Raw genomic sequence first — 22,661 nt, 5'->3', positions numbered from 1 at the left:
GGTTTTCAATTTATGGTGGACCATTCAAGATCAGTCCTATATTTCAAATATTTAGTAATTTTAAAATATCTAATGTTTTTAGGTTGTTTTTTTAACGACATTTATTAATTTATGTGCTATTTAACTGAAATCTACAAACTTAAACTAGAGGTGTATTGACTTCGAATACGTAATTCACATGTATTACATGGAAGAATTAAAATATAATTTATGTAATTCAAATGGTGAAATGAGATGTAAGACCGTATGTTTTGTTCCGAATTCGAATTTTAAATTCGGTAGAAAATCTTAATTTAAATCACATAATTTACTTCACATTTTTTAGATTAATATGAATTTCGGCCTATGGTATCCGTCACTCTAAAAAAAATGGAAGAATTAAGCTGTGCTCGGGCGCTATATAAAATAAATTGAATAAAAAAAATTCATCTCACAGTAAAAAAAAACATCCAGAGGGATTAAAACAAACAGCAAACAAAAACACAATACATTCAGAATATCATAAATGAAATCGGAATTCACTTATTTGGCTTTCTCTCGACTTGATAGAATCCAAACTCTGTCATAATGTAATAAAATTTAATAGAAAATTATTAAAAACAAACTTGCAAACAGACCAATCAAACCCATTGACGAAACCCTGTCTGCTCCTCCTCCTGTTCCTGTTCCAGATCCTGCAAGTGATTATAACCATACTGAGCTATACTTTTATATGATCGTAACTATAAAAGATAATTACAATTTTATGGTGCAAAAATATTACATTTTTCCAATCTATAACACATTTAATTATACTTTTATATAATTATACTTTCAATACCTTTAAAATCTAGTTAATTCATTCTTTCATCTATTATTATATATATTCATAAACCCACATTTTAGATTTTCTTTTTAACCTTTGCCAACATTAAGACTTAAGAGACCAAACTCTAAGCAATCATCATCATCACTTCTGTCTTTTTTTTTTTTTTTCTTTTTGTTAAGAATCATAATATTTATTTGGAAAAAAAAAAGAGTTACGAACCGCCGCAGGAGAGTTTATCCGGGAGACCGCATTGGTTGAAAACGCCGGTAAGGATAGGTTGAGTGAGATTGGCGTATTCGCTATTGTGATTGACGTAAGTGTCACAAATGCAACGCACTTGCGTCGTGGTCGCGGCCTTCAACATACCGCAGCACTCAGCGGTCGGCGACGCGCTCACGTCCAAGAAGCAGTTCGTCACAAAGGGCATCAACGATACCGCACACGCGTTATTCGGCGTTTGCGCCTCCACCAACGGCGATGAAATCGCCATCGCCACTGCAACGGCAAAAGCAACCACAGCCCAACTCGTCTTAGTTAAAGCCATGGTACAAGCGCAAACGCAAACGCTAAACTTGTTCCTCTGGTCTTGTCGTTTAAGCTTGGCCCTCTCTCTCTCTCTCGACTTTGTGCACGTCTTTAGGAATATACGCGTATACGTGTGTATATATATAGCTGATTTGGAACGTGCATAGCATCATTGATCAGTATTAACATGTGTTATAGTTGACCGAAAACGTTAATATAAGACCTTAAATTATTTTGTTTTGATCATTCAACTGACCGAGGCAATGAACAAACTATACCTAAGACATGAACTCACATATTCAAGATATTTTTTTTTTGATAATCGGATGTTTTGGACCAAAGTCTATACTAATTTCGGAACTGCGAATAAACTATGTGATTAGAATATATATTCTCCTTTCCAATTTGAGTCTCGAATTTAGAACAATACAAACGCTTTGCATCCCTTTTCATTATATTTTCAAATGTCATACCCTCGTCCCAACATAACATTTTTTTATTTTAATCATATATTATAAATACTTTTACAATGAACGATCGTAAACATCCTATAAAAATCATTATATCACTTATAGTAGTTCATGATACAAATACTGTATATATATGTATATATTCTGTGCCATGGGAGAATTTACATGGGCTAAATAATCAAACCTAACATTCTTATTTTATTTAAACTCGGGAAAAATAATATTAGGCGAAAGACAATTAATTCTATTGGGCTTGGGTTTGGGCTTATGGGGCAAAATCTATGTCCATTTTATCCTTACCATGTCCATTTATAAAGCTTTTGTTGTAAAGGTCAAAGTTAAAGGTTTTCATTTGACCCCAATAATTACAATGTATTTTATTATTTATAAATAATATACATACAATATCGCTAATGTACGGAGTAAAATTTGAAATAATGGAATCTATTAAATATTCAACTCATTGTTTTAATTTTTATTCCCAATAACAAAATTTTATAAATTCACCTTTAATTCTAAATAAATAGAGAACTTTATCTAAAGTGGATCTCAGAAACTAAATCAGATTTATTTCCTAAAAAAATAATTTAATAAAAGATGATTGGTAAAAAGATGGCAAAAGCAATTAAAGGCATGTGTGTGAAGACAGTCCCTTTTACATCTTCCTATGGCAAAAGGATAAACTCCTAACCATCTTTTCCAGCTTTTGAATATACATTAAATTTTATTCATTTGACCATAAAATTAAATGCTTCTTCTTGCAAAAATTAAAAAGGAATCATCTACATGCGATATATTACAGATTCTCAAATCATGGTTGAAAATCTTTTCATTTTCATTAACATATATTTGTTTTTTTTTACTTGAATGTTTCTTTCACCATCTTGGATTCAATATATATATACATTAAATGCGTTTTATAAATAAAAACTATACTGCTCCAACTCTATATATCGATCATGTATAGTGGTAAATATGTACGGTGGAGTATTATTATGTCACCGCTCACCATTTTAGAAAGAAGCATACAATATAAAAAAGACTGCTCATATAAATAATGCATAAATATAAGCCCTTTTATTCAAATACACAAAATTGGAACAATAAATCTCACTCACACACATTTCCACGTTCTTCCAAAGACACAACAATGGAACCAAAACCAACCCACCTGCCTCTTTTTCTCCTCCTCCTGCTCTCCTCAGTTTCTGAGTCAGCCATAGTCAAACCTTCGAGTTCATCATCTAACCCTAGCATCAGCTTCATCGTCTCCTCGTGCCGAGTCACACGTTACCCTAAACTCTGCGTCAAGTGCCTCTCGGCTTACGCTCCCAAGATTCACCGCAACGAACACCGCCTGGCTCAAGCCGCCCTGGCCACGACCTTGGCACGAGCAAAGTCCACGACGGTCTTCGTCTCAAAGCTGGCTTGTGCGAGACACATCAAACGGAGAGAGTATTTAGCCGTGAAAGATTGTGTAGAGAATCTAGGAGATGGTGTGGACCGGTTAGCAGAGTCGGCACGGGAGATGAACCGGCTCGGACCGGGAGGCGATAGGACGGAGTTCATGTGGAGGATGAGCAACGTGGAGACGTGGGTGAGTGCTGCTCTGACGGACGAGACGACGTGCCTTGATGGGTTCGGTGGACGAGCCATGGACGGTGTGGTGAAGGTCGCGATTCGGAGACGTGTGGTTCATGTGGCTCGAGTCACTAGCAATGCCTTGGCTCTTGTTAACCGGTTCGCGGATAGGCATAGATCGTCTGTTATAGTTGATAACAACCCTTAGGGGTTTTCTTGCGTGTCTTTTGTTCGTTTGTTTGTTTTCGGGTTTTGTTTTTTTGTTTCTTTTTGGGTTGTAATGTTCTTGTTTTTGTGCTGTGGATGTTATCGCCATGGTTTTGATATTAGACAACTTCTAAGACAAAGATCTCGATTAAGATCGAAGCCCCATATCCCTATCTTCTCGATCTCTAGATTAGCAGGGTTAGGACGCGTGTCCACTAGTGTCCAGTGCCTCTCTTTTTTACAAGGAAATATGTAAGCGAAACGATTAGATTATATATATATATATATATACACGTCTCTATATATATATATATATATACCTACAAGTACTTTTCCACGTAAACCTGCGTTCCTTTCGAGGGCAGGTAGACAAATCTTATCACTTTGTTCCTGTGTAAAGCTAATTTTATTCAATTTAAATAAATCTCGAGGTTATCTTTCGAAATGCATCCGCATAAACACAATGGAGGGTCCATTAATGGGACGTAGTCAGGTCACAAACTAATGAGTGAATCCTTTTTTCTTTAAGCGCTTTCTGCGTAGTGCGTACGAAATTGCATGTCTGTAAACTATACGTGGGGGAGGTAACGAAGACAATTTGACTGCAAACATGTAAATACGGCCAATTTTTAAATTTTATAATGTTAATTTATTATTCGTGAAAATATATGCTCAAAATATCTAATTTTAACGGTATTCAAGATATATGTAAGGCTTTGGATTTATTTTTCGTGGTGGGTAGATTAGTACTAGATTACTAGATTTAAAATGGTAAAAAAAAAACATCAGATTAGTCAAATAAAAGCCTTGTTGCTCAATAATTCTTGAACCATGCATCCACCATTTAATTGTTTTTACACAATTAATAATCCAAACCAGTTTACGAATACTTTAAACATTAATAATTTGGGTATTAAAAATTAAATTTTAATCAGTAGAATAAACTAAAATAGAAAATAAAAGGAAAAGAGTGGAACTCTTTCATTTGGGTGGATCGTACACATTCCAAGTAATAACACATGATGGCGTGAGGAGAAAAATCGTACAGATAAATCATATAGAATATATATATATATATATATTGTATAACCAGTTGCAAAAACCTTTTTTCATGGGAATCAGATGGTATAACCAGTTGGAAAGAGCAAACCATATAGAATATAATATATATATATATATATATATATTGTGTATATGGGCAATAACGTAATTAAACAGTTGATCAGATTATAAATTCAAGCACAAGTTCTAACAAGGTAAACTTGTCCAAACATTCCCAACTGGAAGAATACAACGTCTTCTTGTTTCAAACACGGGGGCAAAATATTCTCACAAGGCCACCACCACCAACAATGGTGTGGTAACGAAATTAACGGACCTGGACAATGCCAGCGCTGACCAGTTTCTGAATCTTGTTCATCACCATGGGGTTCTTCATGTGCTCTTGCGCCGCCTTTGGGTTCTCTTGGAAGTCAACCAATACCTGCATTGCAATTCAATCTCGTTTTGAGTCTTCTTTGTTATTCATAACTTCAGCCAAATCATCATCATCCTCATCCTCTTTTTACCTGTCTCATCACTGGATCCGACAGTATGTTCTGGATCTCTGGATCTTGCATTGCCTTGGCCTGGCACATTTCAGTGACGATCAATACTCAAGAAACGGACAAACATGATGAATATCCAATCATATGATCAACTAGCAAGGCTTTGTTTCTTGTTTTTTTCACCTGTCTCTCCTTCAATTCTTCTGGGCTCAGATCACCACGATTCGCCTTGTTGACCTGCTCCACACACCTGAAAGCAACGCATTCAGCATAATCGATCCCATACATATGTCTCTCGTTAGTAGGAAGATGCACACCTTCTGACTCCATCGAGCAACTCCTGGTTCTTAGGATCATGCTTCAGCCCTTCTTGGTATGTCTCCATGGCTTTATCATACTCCTTCATGAAGAACTGGACAGCTCCTTTCCGGCTGTACCCTTTCGTGAAGGTTGGGTCTAGCTCAATGCACTTTTCAGCGTCCTTCAATCCTTCAGGCAATGCTCCTAATTTCGTGTAACATGCAGCTCTGTTGCTGTATGCCTGTAAACAATCAAACACACAGAAAAAACATTCTAGTAAATGCTCATTTCATCATCATATGCATTATGCAAGCCCCCACAAGATACATCGCTCGGTATGTTGCATATCATATCTCTATTAGCTCATGCAACTTCCTTACCCTTGGATCATTCGGGTTTCTTTTAACTGCTTCTGTATAGTGTTTCACAGCTTCTGGATACTTCTGCTCCTTGAAGAATTCATTACCTGAAATGGATCAAAGCCGGCAAAAGCGTTTGTCAGTGAACACTAATCCCGGAATTTCGACTATCCGATATGTTTCACAAGAGAAAAACGGTAGATGAAAACCACAGGCAAGGTCATAACCTAAGGACGATACCTTTTTCACGCTCCTCATCAGCTATCTTTGGATCGAAGTATTCTTGTTGTTCCAACTCCTTTTTGGCTCTCTCTGCCTCATTCAGCTTTTTCAAAGTGTCTGGGTTACGGTGCTCGGTCAGAGCTTTCTGGAAGGTTTCAATGGCAGGTTCATAGTCCTTGGAGCACTTTGCCAATTTTACAAGAGCTGTTCCCTTCCTAGTGAGGGCCCTCGCTACCATCTTGAAGTCAGAACGAAGCTCTCTTCCTCTTTCCACCGCCTTGTCACAGTCTTTAATGCACTCATCATACTGGATCAGACAAGACAGAATTTCCTCATAATCACCAGCCAACCAAATAAACAAAGTGTAACAACAAGCAGATTAACCAGCCTAACCCAAATACAATGCCCAAAATAATAGGAGAGAGAGAGACAGCAGAAACATACGAAGAAATGCCAAATTTTTACATGATCTAAGCCTGATAAATGACCACAATGGAAGTAAATCTAGTCAACAATGATCTCTACTTCAGTATCTAGAAAATAACCTCACAATCAACTCTCAATTTCCAGCTCGAAGCAAGTCAAATCCATTATGATCCATCATCCATGAAGCTCCCACCTATGTAAATACCCTAACAGTCCAAATAAACCCCGAATTCCCGACTTCAGACAAATCAACACTCAAATCTGACTATTACTAAACCAAACAAAGAACCATTTTTAACAGAATAGATAACGGCACAAAGATCAAAACTTTTAACAAGCTAAAGCAATTACCTTTCCCATTTCAAGATAAACCGCAGCACGATTCGTGAGATATGATATGTCTTCATCATCGAGCTCCGTAGCCTTTGTGTAATGCTCAATAGCAGTCTCGAAATCCTTCTTCTTGTAAGCAGCGTTTCCGAGCTCTTTCTCCTTCCGGGCTTTCTGTTTCCTCTCCTCTTCCTCCGATAACTCCATCGGTTCTGGCTCCGGCACAGGTTCCGGCTTCTTCTCCCGCTCCGGCTCCTTCCTCGGCGTCGGAGATGACTCCGCCTCCGGCATCTCCGTGTCTTCTCCAGTCGGCGCCTTGAACTTAACATTCAACAAAACCCCAAGAGCCTGCATCACCCTCTGATCCTTCAGATAAAGATTGAGATTACTAGGGTTTTTCTGAATATCCTGCATCATCTTCACGAAATCAGGCTGCTGCAAGTAACCCCTTGTGCTGGGATCCGCCGTCAACTTCGCCCACATCTCCGGACCCTGGAACACGTCCCCGAATGGATTCGCCGACGCCGACCCGCGTGATCTAGAGGCGGCCGATTCCGCATCAGCTAACCCGGATTTGAGGGTCTCATTGTTGGGATCAATCTGCAAACCCTTCTTGTACGCATCGATCGCATCGCTGAACTGGTTCAACCCTATGTACGCAGCGCCGAGACGGCTGTACCCTTTGGGCCAATCCGGTTTGAGTTCCACCGTCTTCTTCGCGTCGTCCAAAGCATCTGCGTACTTGTGGAGCGAGGCGTACGCCGCAGATCGGTTAGAGTAGAGGACGTGGTTTGTCGGAGCAAGACCAATCGCCTCCGTGAAGTGGGTAACAGCGGCGACGAAATCGCAGGAGGAGAACGCCGCATTTCCTTTGGCTTTCGCTTCGTCCGCCATCGCTTGGAGAGATTCGGACGGGAACAATTGATGAGCACTGGCTTTCGTTTAGCTACGAGGATTTTCCAGGAATCGAAAAGGACGAACTTTCATGAATTACGATGGAAAAGACGGGGAATTATAGAAAGGGGGAAAGAGGAAGCGAAGAGTCCGGGCCTCTAGGGTAAGAGAGTTCTGGTGAGGTTCTCGAAGGTTCTTAAGAGAGAGAGAGAGAGAGAAAAGGGGGCTGTTTGGTTGCGGGGTCACGAATGTCACTCATCAGGGCTGGTCTGTCCCGGTTCGGTTTTCCATATTGGTATACAGTTTCAAGTTTCCACACAAAACAAAATAAAATGGGTTTCAATTTTGGATGATTATTCTCTATAAATATATCAGCTTTTTATACGTAAAATTAGTGGCAGATTTTCCACAAAAAAAGTACTAATTATGCAATCTACTATTTTCCAAGCATATAATATTATGCGTTATCGCCATCATTATTTCGATTTTATGCAATTTATAAACTTCAATGCAAATTATAAATAAAAAAGAACGCTAGAAGGAGGGGTTGAACCTCCGACCTTGTGGTTAACAGCCACACGCTCTAACCAACTGAGCTATTCCAGCTTATGGATGGAAGAAATTAAAATTATTGAAACATTTAATGAAAGTGAGGCCACAATTGAATAAACCTAATATTTATTAAATATTTCAAACTTCCCAAGTTCCCAGTATGATGTAAGTAGTGTAACCATGCATTGGAGTCTTGTTCGGCGCTCAAACTTTGGGATGTGGGATGAGAATTGCGTGTTCAACCATGAATTGGTTAATACATCTTGATTTGCCTTGTTTTTATCAAGACTGTAATAGACATTTCTATACAAATTTCTGTTATTCTTCTTATAAAAATGTACATTTTCCTATTTAATTGAAATCGTTTGAAGTTGGGAGAAGAAGTCCTGGAAATCAGAAAATTTCTGGATTTTTATGAAAGAAACTGATACAAAGTACTTCTTTCAATGATCGATTTGTATGGTATATGGTATATCACCAGAAACACCAAAACTAAATAAATATTCACAAACCAAAAAAAAACTATTCTTCTTCTCTTGACTCATTTATTTCACCACGTTAAAAACTACAGAGAATCTTGCAACTCCGCTTCCGGCGGCAGTGATCCCACGCGGCGATCCTCATCTGAACCTTCTCGAAATCAGAGACCCGACAAGGGATCGTGATCCGACCCGGTTGTTCGAACCCGTAAACCCGTTCCGCTTGATCCAGCAATTCCCCGAACAATGGGTGGTTGAAATATATAACCGGCACCACCACCCGACGCGTGTCGCCTCCTGACTCCCCCACGTAGACCGCCAAATGCCCCTTCGGAACAACCGCCGCCGAGTTTGAGCCCTTCCCCAACCGGATCTTATCCGTACCCGGACTCGTGTTCTTGCCGCAGAGTCTTTTGGCACCGCGACGCAGACAGCGGGCTAAGGAACAGATTCCGGCGACCGGGTTGGGAACTCGGGTCTGGTAAATGTGCTTCCCGGGTTTGATCCTTCTGGGCCGGACTATCCATTTGAAGATCTTGAAGAATCTGTGTCCGATCTTGAAACCTCGGAGCCTCTTCATGGTTGGCCGGATTCTAAGAACCAGAACAAAAAGAAAGGATTTTTCGAAATGGGTATGTCTGAAAAACGGATTTTGCGAGATGGGTTTTGTCTGGAGAAGGAATTTGAATCGATGTTACAGAGGTTTAATAATACTTTGAATTCGGACAAATGTTTGTTTGGACTCTGTTGTTGATGGAGTTCGAGAGGAAGAGGAAGACTGCTTTGGCTTGTGGGGTTGGGGCAAACTCTATTTATAGCGACGACTGTTGAATATCAGCGTCTATGCACGCGCCCGCGCGTGTGTTATTGCATATGATATGCCACAATTACTTTGTTCATATTTTAAATTTTGATTTATTACTATAGCGCGCTGTGCATGTATGTATACTCATTGAAGATATTTTACGAAAACAAATGTTTAATTTAAAATGACGCATTTACCATCTATGTACAATATGTCTCTCCTTTTGACCATTTATACTTAAATTTGACCCTATACAAGAAAATTATTTTTATTAATATTGAAGTTGTTCAAATACGTTTTTAGCACTTGTTTTGAATCAAATTTATGTTATGCCAAATATTTAATCCATGGCATAATCAATGAATATTCATGTTTATAAGTCTTTGACTTGTTCTACATTGTACAAAGCAACATATTCTTTTGGTCAACCTTGCAAGATTCTGAAACCCATTTTCAGATCTTTTGATATATATCTTTTATTTCGATTTACTTTGAATTGGTGTCATTCTAATTATTGATCGGCTAATATTCAATTAATGTATAGTTTTCACAAATTAAGATAGAAATGATGAATCGTTGTTTTGGTATCTTCTATATATGCATATACATCCACTCTTCTTGCATATCGATTAGAAGGCAAACCTTACGTTTCGTCAGTAGTGGCCAAATGGTTGAAGAGACAACTAATTCAACTTAGAGATACTATTCGTTTGCACGAGGATGTGAGATATGGTCACGGTAGAATTTTTTATTTTTTTTTAACTAAGAGGTTTACTAGACCTTCGTCTTACTTAATTTTTTTGAATCCGGAATCAGTCAGTCTTTAGTCACGCAATTAATTACATCCTCTCCTCCTCACCAGTAAAATGGAACTCATGATTTTGAGGATGATTTTGTAATCTTTCAACTACCGAACCACCAACTGTTGGATTCGCGGTAAATTTTCATCTACTATTGTTAATGATCGATCGATATCATATACGCACGTACACGTGCTATATAGTTTCGTGTTTTGGTCCTCCCATAAATCACCAACGAAGCAATGTTTTTTTTTCCCTTTAATCACTATTTTCCATTCAAAATAATACATATTATATGAATTGAAAACAACCGGATGATGCATATTATAATGGTTTAACATCTAGCACAAGGGGAGAAACTGAAAGTGAAAACAACGTATATAGAAATTAAAAGGGAAAAAAATCTCAATGAATTTGTTTGGAGATTCGAGAATATAGAATAGGAAAATATATTATGATGGAGATTAAAAAGAAGATGAAAACAAGAGCCATGCATGCATGTGTGTTGGAGAGAGGATTTGGTCGGCGGTAGGCACGGCGCGTGCGATCGCATACACAGAAAGTGGTCCTCTCTCTTTCAAAATATTAAAAAAATATATTCTATTTTCCCCAAAGATTTATGAATTTTGGTACCATGCCATAAAAAAAGTGCATGCATGCTATTGTTTTTTTAATAATAATAATAATATTGTTTCTCATAAAATGTTAGTTATCACTATCTCGTGTCATGTGTACATGTAGACTAATTTCATTAACAATGATTTTTCGTTCTACTTAATGCAATAGTATTAAATAACATTAAAAAAATATATTTAAAATAACAATGATTGACATTGTTATGTATGATGATGAGGTAAGACCACAAATGAATCAATATTTCATTTCAAATTACTAATTTGGTCACCAATAATCGCATTTTAAAGGAATTATGTATGGCTTATTTTTCACAAATATACGAAAACAAAAATATTAGTGAGACGAATCATGAAATGGTAAAGATAGTGGGGCGTCGTCGACATATGAACATCAACCACACACGCACACGTCTCCTTTAGCAAATTCCCAAAATATTTTATTTTTTTTCCAATATCCAAAATATTCCAAATCTCAGAGAAAATTAAGACGCAAAAACGGAAAACGCACGAGAAAAAAATGGATATTTAATTGGGGATCGGAAAAAGGAGATAAAAATTCCGACACTTTATCAAATGGAAGGATGGAAAGTAACAATTTTATGTACTTTTGTGTACCTAATGTATTATTCGGTACACAACATCCGTGGTGTGTTCTTATCTTACAATTTTTTTTTCAGCTCCCAAAATTGTATGAATACACATACACGTGTGTGTATATATATATATATATATATTTATCATATCATTTTTTCAAAATATTTGCAAGTATAAAGTTTTATTTAATTTAAGGAAAATATTCCATTTGTATAAAGTTTTTGGTTTATTTGTCAAGATAATTAATGTTAACTTATAGGATTCATCGTAGAGACTTTTACATACAAGCTATATTTATTATAAGAAATTAAATAATCATTTTTGGTCAACAAGACTTTCATAGCGAAATCATTCTATAGTTTTATTTATGATCTTTCTCCGGTAAGTACATTTCTCCATTTTGTACGAGAAATTAATCAAAATATATATAGAAGCTTCAAGATCCTATATATATATATATATGTGTGTGTGTGTGTGTGTGTATACGCACATTCACGTATAACCAGGCATATTGATATGTTGTTGGCTTCCAAGTTTACCCACCAACATGAGGAATATAAGATCTTCAAAAAACTAGGAGATCATGCTCATATCTATAACCAGTTTACAAAATCTGCACACATGTCATGTAATAGTCTCATGTTCTTTTCAGAATGGAACATGCACTTGTCGATTATTATCATTATTATGGCGAGTATTTTTAATCACATAATTAGTTTTTCATTTAAGTAATTACTTATATTTACCCATTGCGTTGGTTGATTTTTTTTTGGACGGATATGGGAAAAATACAGAAATTGATGTTTTAATAGAATCAATATATATTGATTTTTATAAGTTCGGGTATTATTTAGTTTAAAGATTATAAGTCGAATATTTTAAATTAAAATCAAATTTATATCTTAACTAGCTAGAATGATTCGTGTGTGTGTGTATATATAGCGGGTGGTGAAGAACAAGACACGTGGCCCAATAAAAACATGGAACATGACAAGAAGGACAAAAATACGAACAGCTAATGTATTTGTTTGGTAGACAAGACGACAATAAAAAAATTGGGATCTTCACAGTTTTGCTAATTTGTTGTTAATCCACCCATCACGGATCGCTGCTCACTTTGTTTTTGAATTTAATATTAATATTAAATTTAATAATCCGACAACTAACTACTTAATTATCATCAAACATATGGTAACATTGGCTATACACAATATTAAAATTTGAAAATATATCAATTTCCATGATTTTAGGAAGACGACGGATAAATATATAGATGTCAAAATTATGGTAGACAACAAATATTTTAATTATTATGCCATTGTAAACCCATTGACCTAAAGATTTAATTGCTAGCAACTTTAGATTGAATACTATTTTTTTAATAAATGATGGGAACCATATTCGTATTCCACACTTACATATATACAAAAATAAATGCCTGCGTATTTAACATTCTTTATTATCAACAATTGTTTTTGGCATTTCTTTGGAAATTTCGTAATAATCCCTATGATTTTTTGGATATATGGGATTAACGCCACGTGGAGGGCCGAAGACGCAAGTGAAAAGGCCCAAATTTGAATACCGAAAAGAAATCTAAGGGCCCAATGAGCTGATACAAGGGCCAGTTGACAAATCCAACTTGAGTTCGAAACGGCCCATTTTTCGTAATAGAGATTCACACGTGCGTCGATTTTGACTGCCGCTGACTATGACGAACAAATCACGTCAGATTGGATCTAATCCCATGACTTTATATAATATATATATATATATAACATACACATTCTTATAATATATATATATATAACATACACATTCTTTTGCCGACCACAAAAGGGCGCTAATATTACATATATTTGGCCTTGACGTATATTCATTCACCTTGGTTACCGATTATCAAATATACATACATACATATATATATATATATATATATATATATATATTCACCATGTTTACATGTTTCAAACCTCAATGCGGCTTCTGTGCCATGTTCATATTGATATAGAATCTGTATAATGCAGACAAAAAAATGTAACAGAAATGGCGGAAAAAAAACATAAAAGGGGAAAGGAAAATGGTTGAAAAATCCAAAATTGAGTTGGCAGAAAGACAAAAAGCTGAAATAAAAAAGAGGACAGAAATTGAAGACACAAAACATTACATACTGAATATCCATCCCTTTTGGGACCTCATTGTCTTTTTATTTTTTCCGCAGAAAAAATATAAATAAAAATAAAAATATCCAGGCCAGATTTTGTGTCCTCTCTCGTACATATATTACATATATATATATATATATACACACACATTTTTTTTCTTTACAAAAAAGGGTTGCTATTTCTATTTGTATAAATAGTTGGTGATGATAATGTTCCGAATTCAATTTTTTTTGTTATGTCCGCATCTGATACAACGAATATTTATTTATTTATTTATTTATTCCCCTTCCAAATTTAAATCTTTTGACAAAATCTTTTATAAAGTTTACAACTTTCATTTTCTTTAGCTTTCCAAAGAAGATAATAATCATTCAAATTTATGTAGTTTAACCGGTAAAACGGAGATCCAAAAGGTCTATGTTATCTCGAATTCGAAAAAAAAAACGTATATTCTAAATCAGCTGATTAGTTCCGGATCCGAGGATTAATATGGTTTTGGAGAAAGAATGCATATTATAAATTATTTGGATTATTCTGGGTCATGATATGTAATCAAAATAATGGAAGTGTAATCTTACAAAACAAACAGATAAAAACTGAAAGGCTGCATTTGTTTTTAATAAAATGATGAATCTTTTTTACCTCAGAATCAATGTATTCTAAAAAAGAATAAACCAACAGATCAAATCCCACCAAAAAAAAAAAAAAAAACAGATCTTGGAAACGACATAAGAATCAAAGAAGAATTTCTCTCTCTTGGTTTCAGTATGAACAAAACCCTAGATTAATGAAAAATCAAACTACATTACCTTAAAACTTCACAAACACAGAAAACGCACACGCATACCAAAAAAAAAAAAAAAACTGAACTGACTCAAACCCATCAATCAGATGCGTCTTCTTAAAACGGAGAGAGTGTTAACGGAGAAGCAACATAGCCGCAGCATGTAATCCCATCATCATGAAGATCGTCGTCATTCCAAAGTCTGATATTTTCGACGCAGATGAAATGCGCTGCGGCCTGTAACACAAATACGATTTTTTGGGACAGGATTTCTAACGGATATCGGTGTATCTCGAGAGGGTTTAGTTCGGTTTCGAGCTTACTTTTGAAGTTTGCCGAGGGCGCCGCAGTAGAGGACGTTGTCGGGCATTGGGAACTCGGTCTTGTTGTTGTTCTCTGGGTTGACGACTCTAATGTATGTTTCTTGGCCGAGGTACCATGAATCAAGATTCTCTGTTCTGATATTCCACACTCCGACGTTGTCCAGCGAAATCAAGATCGCCGTCCATGCACCTGGATAGACCTACACGATTGTAAAATGAGACAGATCGATTATGAATTGCATTCACCAAGCAGTCTTCTTTGTCAGTGAAAAGATTCTAATTCCAAGGATCTATGAGAGATTTGATTTGTCACCTGAATGGTGGATCGAGCAATCCCATCCCATTTGTTGTATGTTCCTCTGCTATTCTCTGTCCATTCTCCGTAATCCATACTGCAAGACGATTGGGTCAAGAACCGGTTTTCAGAACATCACAGGAACGAAACCATTATCAAGATACCGGTATCTTCGATGTATATCGGCTAGGAAAACATCTGAAACAGTGTCCTTTTCATTTTGTTAGCTGAATAAGATATCGAGCATCTTACAGACGAGATATTCAAGTAAACACCGTGTGTTGAGGTTGAGAAAGAGAATGAAAAATGTCTTACCCGACAACAAAGAAGGCGTAACCATTCATGTGATAGCTTTGCATCCTGGTTTCGTTGTTCTGAAGAATGACTTCCATGAAGCCACGATATGTTCCATTGATAACAGATGTCTCCATTTTGGGCGGTCCAGTTAACGGCCTCGTCGGGAAATCAAGCTTATAGATTCCCTTGAGTTTGAACTGATCAGCTAGCCTGATCGGTGTAGAAGGGTTCACAAATGACACGCCGCTAAGAGTCGTTCGTCTTTTCCCGTTAATCTTGACAGGTGGAACGTTCCTCAAGACGTAGACTTCAGTCACATTGATTGAGCCATACTTAAATGAACCTTGAGGGTTCGGACGTGCCCCACTAGCCGATACATTCCACCTGCAGAAATTTCAGTCCATATTATGCAGAAACTGTGATTATTTCACTGATAGAAGAAGGAAAACTTGTGTGTTTACGTAAGGGTAACACCAACCTGATCGATCTTGCTTGGTTCATGGAGAAAGTCTTGTCAAATTCATCATTTGGTGCATCGGGTAAGGGACCTCTGGCCTTTCCTTTAGAGTTAGTATATTGTAAAATTCCAACTCCAGTGACTCTCCTCCATCTGGATTCATTGACAAACCGAGCACTGGCGACAATGTAGTAGTCGGTACTCGTGTTTTGATCCATCGTGACCAGGAAGGAGAACGTCTGGCCGACATGTATGTCCAAGCTAGTGTAGTTTTGTTGAACCGTGTATGATCCCTCGGTTTCCGCAAGAAGCAAATTGTGATTCTGAATCCTGAAATTCAAGCTGGTGGAAATTCCAACATTGGACACCCGAATTCTGTAGGTTTTTCCTGTTTCAGGAACCAGCATTGTTCAACTTAAACCCAAAAAATGAAGCTTCTAAGATTGGAGTATCTTTTAGAGCTAATAAGTGAAACAAGTAAGCCTCAGATGCTATCACTTATTACTCACCAGGATGGACTGTGATGGTTTCGTAATCAATCCCATCAGAAACGAGAGTCCGATTGTATTGGTAGGGACCCTTTCCATTAATGAGAACGCCGTCCGGCATTCCGAGATCTTTCCCGTCATCTAAAGCCTTCCTCAATGCCTAACAACCGTCATGAAAAGCATTTCACATCAGCAACAAGGAAGGAACTTATACACGGTAGCTTCGGTAACTCGAAAAACCAGCTACTACTAACCGTGTGGTTCCTCGTGTACCAATCACCGATCAAAATGGTGATATCCCCATCCGGGGTCGGGAATGGAATTGGAATTATAGGCCTGTTGTTGACGATGAATGAGCCGAAACCACCAGATGCTCTCTGGAAATGGAGAGATGGGAAGTAGAAGAAACTTCCAATTTGGTCCTTCACCTGAAACTGGTAAGTCCAGTTCCACTTTGGAGGAATAGGGCAGTTGGTTCCCGCAACTCCATCTTGCCATGAAACACGCCTCTGTTGAATTCCGGACCTGTATGAATCAAGGAACTTTTCATGTTACCCAATCTAAAAGTAAGGATTTTTCACTCTGCATTCTCAAAGTTCATTCTCCGGTTTCTCACCAGTGGAGGAGGAGGCCCTCATCCAACTTGTTTCTGACATTGACGACTACATTGTTGTTGGTCGTAACATTAATGGTAGGTCCCGGAAACTTTCCGTTAATGGCAATTACCTGTTGCAGAGCAAAACAGAGATTCCATTAGAGCTCCTAAATAGAACCCTGATTATGCTTAGATCAGAAGATTATTACCAGACAAGCTTTTGTCTCAAAACACTTTTATTTACTCAGATCTGGAGCTAAAAATTGAATCTTTATTTAAATCTGTAGGCAAATAATTCATCATTGCTCGAAATCTAGGTACATCCAGAAGCCAAAGTATGAAACTTTTGAAAAATCCAAAAGAAAACAAGCATACTCGAGAAAAATATGCAAAACTTTCTCAGATCTAAAAGCATTAGTTCCATTGATGAAAATCAAGCATTCCCAGAAGCAAAAGACAATGAACTTTTTTATAAACCTGAAAGATACCCATCTGCGATATAGAGAAGAAAGCACACCGAGTGAAGATTGAAACTATTGAAAATGGAAAGAAAAATCAAGAAGCAAGAATCTTTAGCTCCTTGGAAATTGCAGTTCATCTCTATACAATGGAGGGGGCAAATCAAATCCAAGAAGCGAAATCTGAAGGAACTTAAGCAGAACCCAGAAACCAAATTTCAGTAACCACTTCTAAATCTTTAAATCCAGAGGGTAAAACAACAGCAAAAGCCAAATGGCAGAATCAGGGATCTGAGGAAGTAGAACATACCTGCTGAGGCACGCCGAGTGGCGAAGCAGTAATGTAAGAAACTTCAAAGTCGTAGAAGACAAACGGATCTGCAGCGAAACACAGCCCGACGTTGACAAGGAACAGCAGCAGGATTCCAGATAAACCCATTCCCTCTTAGCGGGTTCTTTGCTCTCTTGTTGTGAATAACAGACAATGTAGCTGATTTATATCCGGTTTGTTCACTTCTCTTCTGGATTTATATTATCAGATGCATGAGATGAAGAAGAAGAAGAAGCTAGACTGAGGGCAAATGAAATGACCAGGCGAGGGCGAGCGTGCGTGAGAGAGAGAGAGAGAGAGAGAGAGAGAGAGAGGGAGAGGGTATTTGGCAATTTACTAATCTGGACAGAGAACAGAAGCTGATCCAACATCGTTTTGAGTATTTGTAAGTAATATTTTTTTAGAAAAATAATGGGATATCATATTCCTTATTTACAGCCAATATCTTGAAAATAAAAATTAAACCCAATATTATTTTGTCGGTGTGACATTTAAATTCTTTATTCCCAACAAATATACAAAAGGGTTATAAATTATTTTAAAGCTGGACTTGAAAAAAACACATAATGTATACATTTCTCTAAAATAGCAATAATGCGTGACAGCCAGCCAGCATGGCTTGACCTTTATTGCAATCATTTTCTATATATATGTATATATTGACAATTTTCGCGAATAATATTTTGTGTACCGTATTTATTTTTCCTCTACATGTATGCAAACGCGCTGGCAAATTTGGAATAAGAACCATGATTCTGTATAAATGAAAATAATAATCATAACTATAATTTTGATTGTTCTCCATGCATAAATTTCATAGTTGTATAAATTACGACAAAAAAGCTTGCCCACTTTTTCCCTTGCCATAGAATTCGTGGCTTAAAGTTTTGTTAAACAGTTAATGGAATATTGGCAGTATGCACCAATATTTCGGATTTTAATTTATTTTAATATTTATAGAAAAATTATACGTTGGATTTTGATTTAGTTTTTTTAATTTAATTTTGTTTAGATTTTTTTATTTTAAACATTATTTAAAATATTTTTAATTTTGATTTTTTATTTATCTGTAAATTACAAAAAAAAAAACTAATCTCTTGCTATGTCTATCTCTCGACATGATTGATTGATTAATTAATTAGTACTTTTTATATAATTAGATTTAAATAAACTTGAAATAGTATTTTATTTGTTTTAAGAATGTTTGACTAGTGTTGTTGATAAGATACAGCCAGATTTGTGAGGCAACGGTAAGCTTCTGCAGATGTGCCACGTGACTGCCAACCACACAAATACAACCCTTTTTTTTTTTTTGCCATATTAATTAATTACAAAATATATAATGGTAAGCTTTTTAAGTAGATTCAGATTTCTTACCAAACACCACTGCTATAACACTTCACATCTTTAGAATCCATTACAATTACAATTACAATGATTTTTTTTATTATTATGATGATATTATATAGATATCATCGACAGGCTGTAATTTTATATAATTGGACAGAATATTATTTTTACCGAATACATTAATCCCGAATACCGAATCGAATTAATTTTAATGACGAATCAGCATATTTTTATAAAATCAACCTGAATCCCTTATTTCGATTTTTCAACGGATTTTGATGTAGAAAAGTTGTGCTACTCTGTGATAATGATGAAGATTATGACCAAGCGAGATATTCTTTTGAAATTTGCAAATTCAGTTGTTTATTCATAGGAAAAAAGTTGATTAGATTCCAAGAGGGCGGTTGGAGAAATGCAAACAAAAAATATATTTTTCACTCTTAATTATATATTTTTTTTGTGTTGCAATGAATTTTATAAATCATTAAAAAAAAAATCGAATCATTTTGTCTGCGTAAACTTTGTACGTAAGGGCATGTTATGCTTTTTTTTTTTGGTTAGTATTTAATGGAACTTTTATTGTGCGCTAAACCAGCAGGTGGGAATGGGATAATAATAGCACAAGACGAAACATTGATATATGGAAAAACCGAGCACCATGATGGTTGCGTTTGCATGCATTCAATGCCGGGAGCGTCATTAACGCATCAAATTATAATAATAATAAAAAAGCAAAATTTATAATTACAGGATTAAGATGGTGTTAATGATTACGCACTGATGCATGTGAATGTACATAATCAGACAGTGGTCTTGCATTGGGCTTGGATTCTCAATCACGTGGAAACAAGGCCCAGATGTACATAATCAGCCAACTTATTATATGAAATTAATAATTAACAGTGTAATAGAAATCTGGAGAGTAATCAATTAAACCCTTCATGGGGTGGGGGAAAAAATGAAAATTATAAAAAGTAAAACTAAAATAAAATTTGTAGGGGCGAACTAGGGGTTTAAAAAAAAAAGGCTAAAGTAGAGAGGAGGAGGGCCTCGCCGTTCATCGTTCACAACCAATTTAATAACCAGTGGATTTTTCAACCTTTGCCCACTTCACCAATGTCTTCAGAAACTTCTTCACCTGCAGCAGAGCAAACCCCACATGGTGAAACATAGTTATAACGCCTCTACATATATATATATGTGTGTGTGTATACACATATACATACACATGATCACTCTATCAAGATATAAAACTTAATTCAGATTCCATCAAGGGAACTTGTGTTGATTTATCTTTAAGCCAACGAGACTGTGTTAACAGATAGAACAAGAGCAAGTTACCTCGGAAGGGTCTCTGACAGAGTAGAAGGCATTGCTTTCTTTGGGTGCGGTCGATACCAATATGCCAAATCCACATCTTCCTTCTCTTAACACCTATACGGGTTTAATAACACGGTCGTTTCAGTGGTTGATTTCGGTTGGAGAAAGGCACAAAAGGAGAAGAACTTACCTTGAATGCGTCTTCATCTGTCTTGTCGTCCCCAATGTAAATTGGGAGCACCTCGTCGTTGTTACTCAGTCCTGAAAGAAGGGTTCGGTATTGTGATCAGTGCAAAAACCAAAATCCTCTGACATTGTTTTTGTGTAACGGTGTATGGAGAAAGGCATCAATGAGACATATAGCTGTACCGAGAGATTCGAGCAGAAACTCGACTGCTTTTCCTTTGTTCCAGTCAATCACAGGACGAACCTCTAAAACCTGATAATATAACGATGATTTTGTCAAAAAAACGGGTAAGAGTTGAAACTGTTGGATTGCCCAAATCAGATTTCAAAGTCTAGATTTATAAGATTTATGCCGATTTGTATACGTTTAAAATGTTAAACTAGTGCCTCGGAATGCATACCTTCCTCCCATGAGTCAGACGAAGACGAGGGTACTGTTTCAAGAGGTCATGGACGAGTTGAGCAATGGTAGACCAGTCCTGACTCCAGGGAAGATGACAAAGAGTGTGAGCTTTGAAAGAAACTGGGTTTGATCCATGAAACGAAACGGAGTTTTTTTTTTACCTTCTCCTCAACGTTACGGTAATGTACGGATGCACAAAACTTGTGGTTCTCTACTTTTGCCCCTTTAATACCCTTTGTTTTCTCGACGAGAGAGCTAAAAACCTCGTGGATCACTTGTATGAATTCTCTAGCAGGTTGAAAGAGGTTCACCTCCTTACCCTGAACAACCAAAAGAAAGGTTATAAAGAGTCCATCTTTTACAGAAAGAGAGAACAACACAATGGATTTTAGAGCCATAATTCTACCTGTTGGTCAGTAGATTTAATACAGTTGGGGTCGTCAGGGGACACACTACCATTTCCAGGGGTCATGATGTCCATTCCATGACTACCGGCGTAATACAGTTCAGTTAGTCCTACCAACTTGAAGACCTGCTTGAGCAAAAACTGTATCTCTTCAACTCTGCCAAACACTTGTAATGCATTTCATTCCGTAGATACCAAAATCCGAATTATCAGTTTACCTTGTCACGACTTCTACCGCTAATTATTGCTGTAGGAAAATACTTTGCTAAATCTTTAACCGCTGCACGCATCTGAAGAAAGGAGTAAAACATGAATTTCAGACAGGAGAGCACACAAGATAGCAAATTTTGGCAAACGTATCGACAGGGAAGAAGGTTATAATCCTCTTACAGAATCAGACATAATGGCGCGATCAGGGTCATCTACTATGGGAGAAAGTGTCCCATCATAGTCTAGAAATACAGCTATCTTCTTGTTCCTTGCTTGAGCTGCAATATGACCAAATGAGCTGATTGCCGAAGGATACTTGAGCTGTTCGCATCAGAGACCGGAGCTCGGATTAGAAATTATAGGATACAGAACCGAAAAATGAGGAGGTCAAAACGGTTGACAGTCAGAAGATGAGATGTTACCAGCCATTTCCGGTGAGCAAAATCATCTTCTGTAGCAACCTCCACATTGAAATCCTTGATGAGCTTCTTCCGTGGTGGCGACGAGGATTTCATGGCATCCAACCAACCGTTGGACCTAACGTCGTCGATCTTAGCAAGCTTCCTCCTTGGAGACATTATAAATTTTCCAGACGAGAACGAAGTGGCTGACTGCGAAAAAGGCACCAAAGCCGAAGGTACGCCGAGTCTGGATTTGTTGACCGGCGCAGGGTCAGTGAGAACAGAAGACGTGTGATTCGAGTTCAACTCCATAAAACACCACAGTTCTTCAAACGACAACTAAGGGAAGATTTTATTCTTAACAAGGTCTCTTCCAAAGCGCTTCTCTATCCGACTCTTTTGTCAATGAAAAACCACCTCTTCAGTGTTTTCTTGTCGCTACTGGCTGGCGCACGGTCCATCAAGCACGGGATTCCTGGAAACTTGATTATGGAAATGGAAATTGTAACTCAGAAATTTGAAGGCTTTTTCTTTTCTGAAGGAAAGGCTTTGTACCATACCTTATCATCTCCAGAATCACAACCGATTCTTCACTCAGACACGCTTTTAGCTTAAACAGGCCTGCGGAATTGTACAACAACAAAAACAAGTTACATGC

The 22,661-nt window shown here is 37.0% G+C and overlaps 6 protein-coding genes and 1 non-coding gene across 8 annotated transcripts in view; 1 reads left to right on the top strand and 6 right to left on the bottom strand.

Annotated features, from left to right (window-relative positions):
• Positions 1 to 435: 435 nt before the first annotated feature.
• On the bottom strand, positions 436 to 1,420 carry LOC104813776. The gene is made up of 2 exons (XM_010541534.1): positions 1,028 to 1,420; positions 436 to 674 (listed from the first exon to the last, which is right to left on the bottom strand). The coding sequence occupies exons 1-2, from the start codon at positions 1,350 to 1,352 to the stop codon at positions 580 to 582; spliced, it is 420 nt and encodes a 139-aa protein (XP_010539836.1). The 5' UTR covers positions 1,353 to 1,420; the 3' UTR covers positions 436 to 579.
• Positions 1,421 to 2,869: 1,449 nt separating this feature from the next.
• On the top strand, positions 2,870 to 3,756 carry LOC104813769 (21 kDa protein). Its single transcript, XM_010541522.2, has one exon. It carries the CDS (start codon positions 2,954 to 2,956, stop codon positions 3,590 to 3,592), a length of 639 nt encoding a protein of 212 aa, XP_010539824.1. The 5' UTR covers positions 2,870 to 2,953; the 3' UTR covers positions 3,593 to 3,756.
• A 1,042-nt stretch (positions 3,757 to 4,798) lies between these two features.
• LOC104813761 (hsp70-Hsp90 organizing protein 3) lies at positions 4,799 to 7,840 on the bottom strand. The gene is made up of 7 exons (XM_010541509.1): positions 6,797 to 7,840; positions 6,038 to 6,326; positions 5,819 to 5,904; positions 5,456 to 5,679; positions 5,322 to 5,388; positions 5,160 to 5,219; positions 4,799 to 5,074 (listed from the first exon to the last, which is right to left on the bottom strand). The coding sequence occupies exons 1-7, from the start codon at positions 7,667 to 7,669 to the stop codon at positions 4,961 to 4,963; spliced, it is 1,713 nt and encodes a 570-aa protein (XP_010539811.1). The 5' UTR covers positions 7,670 to 7,840; the 3' UTR covers positions 4,799 to 4,960.
• Positions 7,841 to 8,201: 361 nt separating this feature from the next.
• TRNAN-GUU lies at positions 8,202 to 8,275 on the bottom strand. The gene has a single exon. It is a non-coding gene; the product is annotated as a tRNA-Asn (tRNA).
• Positions 8,276 to 8,525: 250 nt separating this feature from the next.
• LOC104813755 (auxin-responsive protein SAUR36-like) lies at positions 8,526 to 9,471 on the bottom strand. The gene has a single exon (XM_010541496.1). It carries the CDS (start codon positions 9,278 to 9,280, stop codon positions 8,780 to 8,782), a length of 501 nt encoding a protein of 166 aa, XP_010539798.1. The 5' UTR covers positions 9,281 to 9,471; the 3' UTR covers positions 8,526 to 8,779.
• A 4,945-nt stretch (positions 9,472 to 14,416) lies between these two features.
• Positions 14,417 to 18,075, bottom strand: LOC104813745 (monocopper oxidase-like protein SKU5). Its single transcript, XM_010541484.2, has 9 exons — positions 17,707 to 18,075; positions 16,960 to 17,069; positions 16,598 to 16,868; positions 16,365 to 16,503; positions 15,877 to 16,243; positions 15,417 to 15,782; positions 15,120 to 15,198; positions 14,807 to 15,006; positions 14,417 to 14,720 (listed from the first exon to the last, which is right to left on the bottom strand). The coding sequence occupies exons 1-9, from the start codon at positions 17,833 to 17,835 to the stop codon at positions 14,618 to 14,620; spliced, it is 1,764 nt and encodes a 587-aa protein (XP_010539786.1). The 5' UTR covers positions 17,836 to 18,075; the 3' UTR covers positions 14,417 to 14,617.
• Positions 18,076 to 19,821: 1,746 nt separating this feature from the next.
• The window catches only part of LOC104813733 (probable trehalose-phosphate phosphatase F), a 4,003-nt gene continuing 1,163 nt past the window's right edge, over positions 19,822 to 22,661 (bottom strand). Inside the window, exons 2-12 of one of the 2 annotated variants that reach the window (XM_010541461.1) lie at positions 22,564 to 22,624; positions 22,025 to 22,485; positions 21,783 to 21,923; positions 21,611 to 21,682; positions 21,393 to 21,518; positions 21,148 to 21,306; positions 20,985 to 21,062; positions 20,767 to 20,836; positions 20,588 to 20,658; positions 20,419 to 20,511; positions 19,822 to 20,215 (exon numbers count right to left, since the gene is read on the bottom strand). In XM_010541461.1, coding sequence (XP_010539763.1) covers positions 20,153 to 20,215; positions 20,419 to 20,511; positions 20,588 to 20,658; positions 20,767 to 20,836; positions 20,985 to 21,062; positions 21,148 to 21,306; positions 21,393 to 21,518; positions 21,611 to 21,682; positions 21,783 to 21,923; positions 22,025 to 22,315 — 1,164 coding nt within the window. In that variant the 5' untranslated portion in view covers positions 22,316 to 22,485; positions 22,564 to 22,624 and the 3' untranslated portion in view covers positions 19,822 to 20,152. The remainder of the gene's footprint in view (positions 20,216 to 20,418; positions 20,512 to 20,587; positions 20,659 to 20,766; positions 20,837 to 20,984; positions 21,063 to 21,147; positions 21,307 to 21,392; positions 21,519 to 21,610; positions 21,683 to 21,782; positions 21,924 to 22,024; positions 22,486 to 22,563; positions 22,625 to 22,661) is intronic. The other variant, XM_010541470.1, reaches the window with a different exon arrangement.

This window comes from Tarenaya hassleriana, unplaced genomic scaffold, assembly GCF_000463585.1.
Source record: "Tarenaya hassleriana unplaced genomic scaffold, ASM46358v1 Cleome1, whole genome shotgun sequence".
Lineage (NCBI taxonomy): Eukaryota > Viridiplantae > Streptophyta > Magnoliopsida > Brassicales > Cleomaceae > Tarenaya > Tarenaya hassleriana.
Note: the sequence above shows the minus strand (reverse complement) of the source record. Positions and strands in the feature narration are given on the sequence as shown.

Excerpts from the sequence above, each read along its gene's own strand:
- LOC104813776 (XM_010541534.1), bottom strand. The coding sequence starts at position 1,352 with ATGGCTTTAACTAAGACGAGTTGGGCTGTGGTTGCTTTTGCCGTTGCA. Across the intron at positions 675-1,027 it reads GGATAAACTCTCCTGCGGCG|GATCTGGAACAGGAACAGGA; the intron begins GTTCGTAACTCT and ends AATCACTTGCAG.
- LOC104813769 (XM_010541522.2), top strand. The coding sequence starts at position 2,954 with ATGGAACCAAAACCAACCCACCTGCCTCTTTTTCTCCTCCTCCTGCTC.
- LOC104813761 (XM_010541509.1), bottom strand. The coding sequence starts at position 7,669 with ATGGCGGACGAAGCGAAAGCCAAAGGAAATGCGGCGTTCTCCTCCTGC. Across the intron at positions 5,389-5,455 it reads TTGCTCGATGGAGTCAGAAG|GTGTGTGGAGCAGGTCAACA; the intron begins GTGTGCATCTTC and ends CGTTGCTTTCAG. Across the intron at positions 5,220-5,321 it reads AAGAATTGAAGGAGAGACAG|GCCAAGGCAATGCAAGATCC; the intron begins GTGAAAAAAACA and ends GAAATGTGCCAG.
- LOC104813755 (XM_010541496.1), bottom strand. The coding sequence starts at position 9,280 with ATGAAGAGGCTCCGAGGTTTCAAGATCGGACACAGATTCTTCAAGATC.
- LOC104813745 (XM_010541484.2), bottom strand. The coding sequence starts at position 17,835 with ATGGGTTTATCTGGAATCCTGCTGCTGTTCCTTGTCAACGTCGGGCTG. Across the intron at positions 16,244-16,364 it reads AACCATCACAGTCCATCCTG|GAAAAACCTACAGAATTCGG; the intron begins GTGAGTAATAAG and ends TTCCTGAAACAG. Across the intron at positions 14,721-14,806 it reads GCCCTCGGCAAACTTCAAAA|GCCGCAGCGCATTTCATCTG; the intron begins GTAAGCTCGAAA and ends TTTGTGTTACAG.